Genomic DNA, 11695 nt, shown 5'->3' with positions numbered 1-11695 from the left:
ATTTAAAACTACTGAGTGTGTTGCTTTAGCCCATAGCCATAGTTCCATAGCCCTGTTGTTTTTACAGAAAAGGCATGGAGATAACGGTGTGTGTGTGTGTGTGTGTGTGTGTGTGTGTGTGTGTGTGTGTGTGTGTGTGTGTGTGTGTGTGTTTCAGGGTCTTCGCAAGCAGAGTGCGCTGGCTTTCGCGCTCTTCAGTGTGTTGCTGGTTCATGGAGATTTGAGGAACAACAAACTCAACCAGCTGGCGGTCAACCTGTGGAGCCTTAGTCACAAACACGGACACGCAGATACAAGGACATCGGTAATACACACACACACACACACACACACACACACACACACACACACACACACAGATAAGACAAGTATACAGCTCTACTGGTTACTCAAATAAGACAAGTACACGTGTCTACTTACTCAAACTAGAATGGGCACTCGGTAGAGCGCAAACCTTCGCCTACGCCACGTATTTTTTTCTGGCCATCTTGAAAGTGTGGGGCATAACATTCTCCAAATGTTGGTGTTAGTTTCATTTAAATCGGACCGGAGTATCGTAATATTACATTTTTGGCCCAGTCTTGACCTCTTATTCAATTCAGCTTGCACACGTTCTTCTGGCATATAGTGCTTGGCAAAGAAAAACGTTTTTGACCTTTTCGTGACCTTGAATTTGACCTTTGACCCAATCACTCCCAAAAAGTAATCGGTTGTTCCTTGGGTCATGACCAATCATCCCAGTAAATGTCATAAAAATCGGCTCAATTTACGTTTTGACCTTTTCGTGACCTTGACCTTTGACCCAATCACTCCCAAAAAGTAATCGGTTGTTCCTTGGGTCATGACCAATCATCTCAGTAAATGTCATAAAAATCGGCTCAATTTACGCTTTGACCTTTTCGTGACCTTGATCTTGACCTTTGACCCAATCACTCCCAAAAAGTAATCGATTGTTCCTTGGGTCATGACCAATCATCCCACTAAATTTCATAAAAATCGGCTCAATTTACGTTTTTGACCTTTTCGTGACCTTGACCTTTGACCTTTGACCCAATCACTCCCAAAAAGTAATCGATTGTTCCTTGGGTCATGACCAATCATCCCACTGAATTTCATAAAAATCGGCTCAATGTACGTTTTTGACCTTTTCGTGACCTTGACCTTTGACCTTTGACCCAATCACTCCCAAAAACTAATCAATTGTTCCTTGGGTCATGACCAATCATCCCACTAAATTTCATAAAAAACGGCTCAGTTCTGTCTGATTTATACGAAGTACAAACAAACATTTTGACCTTGACCTTTGACCTTTGACCCAATCACTCCGAAAAACTAATCGATTCTTCCTTGGGTCATGACCAATCATCCCACAAAATTTCATACAAATCGGCTCAGTTTCGACTGAGTTAGACGAAGTACAAACAAACAAACAAACAAACAGATAGACATATTCACAAATAAATAAATACACGGCAGGCAAAACATAACCTTCTGGCGAAGGTAATAATAAGACAAGTCTACAGGTCTACTGGTTACTCAGATAATATATTATATATATTATATATATATTATAAATGTAATGTGTGTGTGTGTGTGTGCGTGCGTGCGCGTGTGCGTGTGCGTGTGCGTGTGTGCGTGCGTGTGTGTGTGTGTGTGTCTCAGGGGAGGACGTTGGAGCACATCAAGAATCTTCAGCAACAACCGGAACTCTCACACCTGGCGGACATTCTACCAAGACTCTAAACACACACACACACACACACACACACACACACACACACACACACACACACACACCTGGGAGAGATCATACCAAGACTCTCACTACACACACGCACCTAAACACACCCACACACACACACACACACACACACACACACACACACACACACACACACACACACACACACACACACACACACACACACACACACACACACACACCTAAGCATTGAGCGTTGATTGTGTAATCGAATGTGTTTTGTATGGATCTGATCCAAGTCCAATCATTCCAGATAAAGTCTCTTGGCCTTCACTGCTGGTCCTGGTGGTCTTTGTGTGTGTGTGTGTGTGTGTGCGCGTGCGCGTGCGTGTGCGTGCGTGCGTGTGTGTGTGTGTGTGTGTGTCTGAGAGAAGAGAGGGGAGGAGAGAGCCTCCATAAACCTCAATACCTGATGATGGAGGGAAACCAAACTCACCATTTCATCACAGGGTCTGTGTGTGTGTGTGTGTGTTACAAAAAATGTTTTTTGTAAGATCCCTCAGAAGGCCTACAGAACCGTGTCGGTGAAGAAGAACTTGAAGGGACAATATCCTACATACAGAAGAACTTGAAGGGACAATATCCTACATACAGAAGAACTTGAAGGGACAATATCCTACATAGGCTACAGAAGAACTTAAAGGGACAATATCCTCAGAGACGTGCGCTCAGGGTAGGCAGGGTAGGCACTGCCTACCCTAGGATAAATTTCTTAAAAATAAAAAACTAACACATGTTTTAAAAACTATTCTTGAGAGTTCACATGCATAACAAAAACATTAATTTATAAATTAGCTGTTAAAAGTAGGCTACAGTAACCGGAGACCGATCAAAACCCCAAGTTATCGCACGAAGCAAAGCGCTCAGGCTTGGACAGGTTGCCATGGGAACGCGTCGCGCAGCCTTGGCTGGTAGGTGAAGGCTCAGCTTTCGAAAGCCAGGCAGAGCCAGGGTAGGCACGCTTTGACTCTGCCTATCTTGCCCTCAACGCTGTCAATGTAGATGTTGGCGCATGCATAATATCTATCACATAGACAGTCAATGGAGAGCAAAAGCAGAGCTTTTCGCGATGGCGGGAATACTTAAGCCAATCACAGCTGCCAACATGAAAAATTGTTACAATTCAGGAAGCCTTCGTGCTTAAAGTATGATAGCAACAACAGCTAGCAAGCTACGGCTTGTTCAAACTCTAGCCGTACAGAAAACATGGCAGTCTTTGGCGTTTTGCCTTTATTACAAAAAAATCCGAGAAGTAGCAAGAAAGATGGTTCAGATGACAGGCAATAGCTGAGCCGTTTGCAATCGCTGCATTGTGGAAATATTCAACATCAGATGGGTAGCAGCTTCAAGTAGTTTGAACACACTGGGACAAAATATCTTCATCATGTCAACCACCCCGGGCTTTTAATGGAACTAACTTGCATGGAAAACATACTCGTGATTCTGCTTTAAGGTAAGATTCATCTAATTATTAAGCTGTGGGTAGCCAAATTTTAACATGAACATGCTCAAGTTTGTCGTGGTGCCTTTTGTTGATGGGTCAGGGAGGTGTTGACATTGAAGATTGGTTGTGCTGTGGACACGAATAGACTATGTGTGTGTTATTATGGACGCGAGATTGTTTTTTGAGCGTACGACATGACTTCATTTTCCTAATTCATTATGATGACGACTTAATACGCGATGCGTGAGGTGTGTGGAGCCTGTTAGCAAGTTGACGTGCAGCTGTGTTCTTTTGAAGTGCACGGTGTACGAGATCAACGTTGGGCTCGAGTGACTGGCATGGGTGCTCACCGCACTCAGAAATTGACTTGATTTGAAACACCTTGCACAACCGTTGCTGAAGTGTTTGAGAATACAATCACGCACAAGAATGAGTCTCAGAAGTGTTTTCGTTGGTTTACTCGATGTAGGCCTACCAGTATTTACTGTCTGAATGCACCGCCGCTCATGTTTGTTGAGTTCGCAAGCAACCCGCCCCCTTGCCAACTTTCCTTCTTGTCTGCGAGTGTTTGATTAGCAGCACAAAATGCGTCAACGAAGCAGGAGCTGTTACCTAGGTTGGTTTATTGCTAAATGTTCGTTTCCCCTCACATGCTATGGTGTGATTCACAGTTGGTGAACTAGACATTTTATCTTCTAAACAAAGTAGGCTACACTGCCACCCTGCATCCTCCATGTGAAACACCCTGGCATTTGCAACAGAATAAACAGAAGAGGAGCAAAGTCAACTGCTAAAGCCAAAAGTTAAAGCTTTCCCCCCAAAATGCTGTGATGTTGTAGCTTTCTAAAGTATTGTAAAATGTAGGCCTACAGGTCCTTAAATGTGTACAGAGTAGGCTATGGGTCCTTGAGCTACCAATTTGGCAATTTGACAAAAAAACAAACAAAAAAGTCTAGCTGGCCTTTTCAACAAATTTAAATTATGCATTTTCACTTATTGTTTCAGATGTAAGGTCTACAGACAATGTCCAAATGTCTAATAGTTTAGCCTATTTACTTATTTAGCTATTAGAGCTGTGGTGGCTAAGCACTGATGGCATTTTATCTTATAGCCTACTTTATATTTACAGTATTTAGAGAAACATAGGCCTACTAATTTGTTGCACATTAAAGACCTTATCAGCATACTAGGTGAATAGGCCTAGTTGCCGATCCAAGCCATACTATTTGTTCAAAGTTTTTAGTCTTTTATAAAGGTTTTTAGCTGATAGTGACTCTCCAGATTTGGTTAAAAAGCAGGAAATTGCATCTAAGAAATACATTTTTTTTCTGGGGGAGGACCCCCAGACCCCGCGCTAAAAAATACACAAAAAATATTTATTTTCTATATTTACTGCCTACCCTACCATACCCCTCACTGCACGTCACTGAATATCCTATAGGCTACAGAAGAACTTAAAGGGACACTGTGTGAGATTTTTAGTTGTTTATTTCCAGAATTCATGCTGCCTATTCACTAATGTTACCTTTTTCATGAATACTTACCACCACCATCAATTTCTAAGTATTCATTATGACTGGAAAAAATGCACTTTACATGCATGAAAAGGGGGATCTTCTCCATGGTCCGCCATTTTGAATTTCCAAAAATAGCCATTTTTAGCTGCAAAAATGACTATACTTGGACCATACTAGAAAATATTTGTTTAATACTTAGTACACTTAAGCAATAGGCAGCCCAATTTCAATAAGCAGCATAGTTGCAGTACCTTTTTTGACAATTTCCTGCACAGTGTCCTTTTAAATAAACAGCAGTGACAACAAATATATGAAAAGAGGACTCACCTATCGGATGATCCGGCTGTTTATTTGAAGAAGGAAATCAGTAAGGAATGATTCTGCAACAGTTGAAGGTGTCTGGCAGCGTATGTCTGCCACTCTTTTATTAGTTTCAGTCTACATGTACAAGTTCAGTATATGACAATTCCAGTTTACAGAGGCTTCATATACATTACTTAATACATGCTATGCAATGTTTCAATACATCCAAAAGTAATGTCACACCTCAGTAAGGCTCTTATTCTCTCTTTACTGTACTTGTTATTTGGATTACAGTTTTTCTCAATTGCTTTTGAACATTTCTCAAATCTCTCTCGCATTTTGCAAAACATAATATTAATTCTCAAAACCTCTTTACCAAATGGCAAAACACCGTGGATGAGCTGTAATTTAGCGTGGAGCGTACATGTAAAGGGCACATGAGGCGTAGAGTAATGTAATGCAGTACAGTGCCTATTGTTGTATTGCATGCCTGTTTTCTCTTTCCCTTCTACTGCCTTTGATTAGAGAGAGTCAATATTAACCTGGGAGCAATTTCCCAATTCAGATCATATTTATAGACAAAAACCTCATGTAAATCAGACAGTGCTGAACACATTATGACAGCCTGGTAAATCATTTTGCATGTCAAGACTTATACTATGACCTAGGCCCTAAATGTTTTGGGGGGTGAGATAGTTTCACGTATTCGATGACAAAGCTTTTTGAGTGATATGACAAAAGCAATTGAGAAAAACTGTTTGTTATTTGGATTCATTTCTACCTTGCATAGTGAACTAACCAACGAGGAGCTACAGCTCAGATCCCTGAACTGAGAACCCCCCACTCTGCCTCGACACACTTCAGCTTTTATACAAGAACACTCAGATAAAACAAAATGTATACAAGTCATATGATTGACATCCTGTAGAACACTCAGATAAAACAAAATATACAAGTCATGTGATTGACATCCTGTAGAACACTCAGATAAAACAAAATGTATACAAGTCATGTGATTGACATCCTGTATGACCCCAAGCTCCCCCCCGATCTCGTGCAGTTTACCACTAGTTGAGACCACTTCCTTCACTACCACGACCACTGCCAGTCGTGGCCTATAGGCGAGCATGAGGACAACAGGTGTTCCATACTTTTTTATTTATTTATTTATTTTATTTATTTATTTTTTTTGTCTATAATATTTTTTGTCTTTTAAGACTTAATTATATCTGTCAGGACAGTGAAGGAAAGACAGGAATCGAATGGGAGAGATATGTGGGGAAGGACAGGCATAGGACCCGGGCTGGAATCGAACTCGGGTAGGAATCGAACTCGGGTAGGCAGCGTAGAAGCCCAGTGCCCTACCGTTAGAGCCACAGTAGGACCAGGTGTTCTATTCTTAAAGGAACAGTCCACCCTTTTTTGATTTTCACATATTTGCTATGTTTTCAAGTATTATTCATGAATGTGCATTTCATTTTCTTCTCAGTGTTTTCAGTACTTGGACTTATTGGTATCAGAATTATTAGCAGAGCGTAGCACGATCAATGGAAGTAAATGGAACAATTAGCATCAAGCCACTCATGATCACTGTATGGGATTAAATAGCTGTTTTGCACTCTGGTGAATTTTACATTCATTTCAAAGTGGTCTATTTGCACTGTACTTTTGATGATGTTTTGTTTGGTACCATTGACTTGCATAGCTACACTTAATATGCTTATAGTGTTAAACTAGGCAATGCAAAAGGTGGACTGTTCCTTTAAAGTCAAAGAGGAAATCAGAAACTCAGAACACACAACACTAATACTGATAGTACTGTATAGAATATGAATATATCACTAAATCACATCATACAGAAAAACACAACTAAAGGATCACCCAGTGAACTATAAAACATTTGTAGGCTCATTTAAAACTCTCATTATACAACAAATGCAACGCCAACAGATAGTACTCAATTAGCATGACAGTATTATGGTAGAAGTGGCCGGAATATTAGGAAGAAACACAAAAGTATGATATTACAATATAATACAACATATATTAATAAAGCATTAATAAAGTATCACAACTATGAAATTTACTTAAAGCACTTTCAAAATACACACACACGGACACACACACACACACACACACGCACACGCACACGCACACGCACACGCACACACACGGAAATGCACACGCACAGGCACAAACACACACACATAAACACACACACATAAACACACACAGACACACACACACACACACACACACACACACACACACACACACACACACACACACACACACCAGCTCTGGAGGCTGCCGAATGGCACCAGTTGTCCGGAGTTCATGTGCACACGCACACACACACTCACGCACACACACAATAGTCCTGAACCTAAAAAAAAAGATTACTCTGTAAGCGATCATAACATAGCCTAATTTCGCAACATCAAGACCTAGCCTACTAATATTATGAAACAGGAATCAAACACTAAATGAAATAATGAAACTCAATATAAAAGCAGACCAGAACCAAAATGCTGAAGCTGGCCCTGCAGCTGAGGGAAACATGATGACAAATCCCACAATATGATATGAATGAAGAACACACACGGCCACAGCTGAGGGAAACATTATATCATATGAAAAAGTAATTATCACACACAACCACAACTGGTCTACGAGAACGCTTGCATTCGTTTCTCATTAATAAAATGAAAAGCATCATCTGGGTATATTCTTATTAATAAAATGAAAAGCATCATCTGGGTTTTTCTTATGGTTAAAATGAAAAGCATCATCTGGGTATATTCTTATTAATAAAATGAAAAGCATCATCTGGGTATATTCTTATTAATAAAATGAAAAGCATCACTTGTGTATTTCTATTACAGAAGAATTAAACACACTTTTTTTTACCATATTGTCCTTTTTTGCATATTTCATAACATCATTTCCTATTATTAAAATTAAAAGCATTTGGAAGCATAATGACATTGCTAAATACGTTTTTCTATTTCTCTACTAGCTGTCAATACACTCCCATTCTAATCTCAAAATTGCTTTTCCCTCCTTTGCATTTTGGGGGCATAATCAAAGTTGCCAACTGAATTCATTTTTATCGAAGGTCTATTTCAGTGTTTCTCAACAGGGGCAGAACAGCCCCCCAGGGTGAGCTCTAGGGGGGCGTTGGAGAGCTCTAGGGGGGCGTTGAGAAAGATACAGCTGAGAGGGGGCAGGGCTTAGTTGGCATTTGGGGGCATTAGTCCTTTTATTTTTTTAATACTAAGGGGGGCGTTGTCAGTCTTATGATGCTGTCAAGGGGGCATTGGGAGGCTTGTGATGAGGCCAAGGGGGAGTTTCTTCAAAAAAGGTTGAGATTGTTAGAGACGGCCTATTTGATGAGAAGGGTCACCATTGGTCACCATGTGCCATTAAAAACTTGCAGTTCCACCTAGGGGGCGATCACGGGCAAGTGATGAATGGGGAAAATGAATGGGAGTTAAAGTGATTAAATAACTACAGAAATCTTCGGTCGTCAATATCATCTTTTTGTTTCCAGTCAAGAACTATGGTTGGTATTATACGAGAGGAATATGTGTCCAGTTATTTTTGTGTTCAGTTTTTCCACAAGGGCAGAAGATTTCAGCTAATGTATATGGTTATCACCTTATCAATACAGTTTACTGACTCATTGTATAATATAATGATCAAAATATCAAATTGTGACTCAAATGAATTCTTCCAACAACTACTTAACAATTTTAAATTAACATTTCAGGACAAAAAAATATGTTATTGTAGGCATCTCCATTGAAACCTATTCATTTTCCCTTCCCCACAATCGCCACAATCTGCAATAACAACTGCAACTTCCGTCACAGATCGATCTCATAGATCAGTGTTTCCCAACCAGGGGTACGTGTACTACTAGGGATACGCAAACACACTGCAGGGGGTACTTGGATAAATTGGATAATTATTATAACTAATGTATGGAGCAGTCACATCCGGACAGAGAAAGCGATATAGAACATGGCACATGGGGTACTCATGGCACAACTAAGAGGCATAGGGGGTACACAAGACAGAAAAGGTTGGGAAACGCTGTCATAGATTACAGATTCTCTGCTATTGTCTTCTATTGGCCCCTCCCCATCCTCGAGGCCCCTCCTCCTCCTGCTGTGGCTCATGGAGGCGGGACTCAGCTCCACTTCCTGGTTCTCACCTGAAGGGGAGGAGTCACAGGGAGACAAACACTTAACACATAACTTGACTTTCAACAGTGGCCCTGCCGTGGCCAACCGGTGGGGCACTCGTCTGACATGTGGCCGACCCGGGTTCAATTCCCAGCCCAGGTCCTTTGCCGACCCCTCCCCGTCTCTCTCCCAATTCACTTCCTGTCCACCTCTCATACTGTCACATCACATAAAATAGAAAAAGACCCAAAAGAAGCCCAACTTTCAACAGTACCTGTATGTTGGTTGGCTAATGGGGTACAAATGGTAACTAACAGGTTAGCTAAGGGGTTAGTAGTGTACAGATAGCTAACAGTTTAATAGCATACAGATAGCTAACAGCTACAGATAGTAGCTAACAGACTAATAGCATACAGATAGCTAACAGCTACAGATAGTAGCTAACAGGTTAATAGCATACAGATAGCTAACAGGTACCGATAGTAGCTAACAGACTAATAGCATACAGATAGCTAACAGCTACAGATAGTAGCTAACAGGTTTATAGCATACAGATAGCTATCAGGTACAGTAGTTAACAGACTAATAGCATAATAGCGTTACATTCTCACTGTGCGAATACACCAGCCACGACAAGATCAAATGACAGAGAATCGCTAGGCTGTGTAGCGAGAGTGATCGAAACAATAGAGTATGTCAGTTAAAAGCAGAATCCAAGCATTCCAACATTCCCATTGGTTGTGGCGGCTGTCGCGGATCCGCATCATAGCTAATTTGCACCTTAAATCCCATCTCTTCAAAGAGGCATATGGACTTTCACTACACTGGCCCTATATTGCAATATTGATGATCCTATGCAGGTATGCATTTCATTGGTTTAATCATTTCAATGTCCTACACAACTAGGGTTGCCAACTGTCAATGAATAAAATACGGGACAGTTCATTTTGGCGGGGTGTCTGGGGGTCTTCCCCCCAGAAAATGTTGTTTTATAATTCTTAGTGAAAGCCCCTGGGGAAACTCCAACTCCCATTGTCATTGTCACACAGCACACAAGTGAACACTGCACACAACAAAATTGCATTCATGCCTCACCCGTGCAAGGAGGCAGCCCTCAATGGCGCCCCTAGGGAGCAGTGCGGCGGGACGTTACCATGCTCAGGGTACCTCAGGTTTCGACACCAGTGTATCTGACGTTACCGTGCTCAGGGTACCTCAGGTTTCGACACCAGTGTATCTGAGGGGATCCTGTGCTAGTTCGCTATTCGGGACTCGAACCTGCAACCTGCCGGTCAATGCTCCAGTTTGGGTTTGGGAGGCACAGCACAATACAGCTGAAGGTGCAGACTGAGGTCAGCGCAACTGATACTGTATGAGGCGACGGTCTACGCCAAACTCTAGCTGGCATTCATGTGTGTGTGTGTGTGTGTGTGTGTGTGTGTGTGTTACCTGCAGTGTGTGTGTGTGAGTGAGGTCAGGGCAACTGATACTGTATGAGGCGACGGTCTACGCCAAACTCTAGCTGGCATTCATGTGTGTGTGTGTGTGTGTGTGTTGTTACCTGCAGCGTGTGTCCTCTTGCGTCTCATGCGTAGGTAACAGCTCCCCAAATGCAGTGATGCGAGCACAATAATCTCTGCCAGCCACACACTGATGAAGACTGGAGAAATACCTACACACACACACACACACACACACACACACACACACACACACACACACACACACACACACACACACACACACACACACACACACACAGCGTTAGTCAGCCCCTTCAGGAACCTGATTACTCAAATTATATTACAAAAACGGAGCATTGCAAACATGTATCACAATTTTCACTTCCAAATGCAACATTATTGCAACAAAGGCCTAAAAACCACTGCAAATTTCACTGCAACTGTTTGGAAAAGGTCAAGCGAAATCAGGCAGTTTGGCCACAACAGGATATTCACGTGGCGTTGCTATGGTAGTCATGAGAGGCCTGACTCACTCCAGAGGGAAGCCTCATCTGAAGGTCCTGATTGGTGGCTGGTTGCCAGGTTGGTTGCCAGGGTGATTGTCAGGTTGGTTGATGAGTTTGTGGACAAGGTGGTTGTCGGGTTGTTTGCCAAGGTGCTTGCTGTGCTGGTTGCCAGGGTGGTTGTCAGGTTGTTTGCCAAGGTGCTTGCTGTGCTGGTTGCCAGGGTGGTTGTCAGGTTGTTTGCCAAGGTGCTTGCTGTGCTGGTTGCCAGGGTGGTTGCCAGGGTGGTTGTCAGGTTGTTTGCCAAGGTGCTTGCTGTGCTGGTTACCAGGGTGGTTGCCAGGGTGGTGGTGGGCGTTGTCATTGGTAACGGGTTGGCTGATACACGCACAGACACACATACAGCCATTGGTCAGTGTTTTACACACACACACACACACACACACACACACACACACACACACACACACACACACACACACACACACACACACACACACACACACACACACA

General features: G+C 42.2%; 1 protein-coding gene across 1 annotated transcript in view; it reads left to right on the top strand.

The window, feature by feature from the left end:
• vps35l (VPS35 endosomal protein sorting factor like) overlaps nucleotides 1-2035 on the top strand; it is a gene marked incomplete at its 5' end in the record, with an annotated part of 69514 nt that extends 67479 nt beyond the window's left edge. Inside the window, 2 exons of the mRNA XM_063193042.1 lie at nucleotides 158-304; nucleotides 1663-2035. Of these exons, the coding sequence (XP_063049112.1) occupies nucleotides 158-304; nucleotides 1663-1743 (228 nt within the window). The remainder of the gene's footprint in view (nucleotides 1-157; nucleotides 305-1662) is intronic.
• Nucleotides 2036-11695: the final 9660 nt, after the last annotated feature.

This window comes from Engraulis encrasicolus, chromosome 2 (genome assembly GCF_034702125.1).
Source record: "Engraulis encrasicolus isolate BLACKSEA-1 chromosome 2, IST_EnEncr_1.0, whole genome shotgun sequence".
NCBI classification, from domain to species: domain Eukaryota; kingdom Metazoa; phylum Chordata; class Actinopteri; order Clupeiformes; family Engraulidae; genus Engraulis; species Engraulis encrasicolus.
Note: the sequence above shows the minus strand (reverse complement) of the source record. Positions and strands in the feature narration are given on the sequence as shown.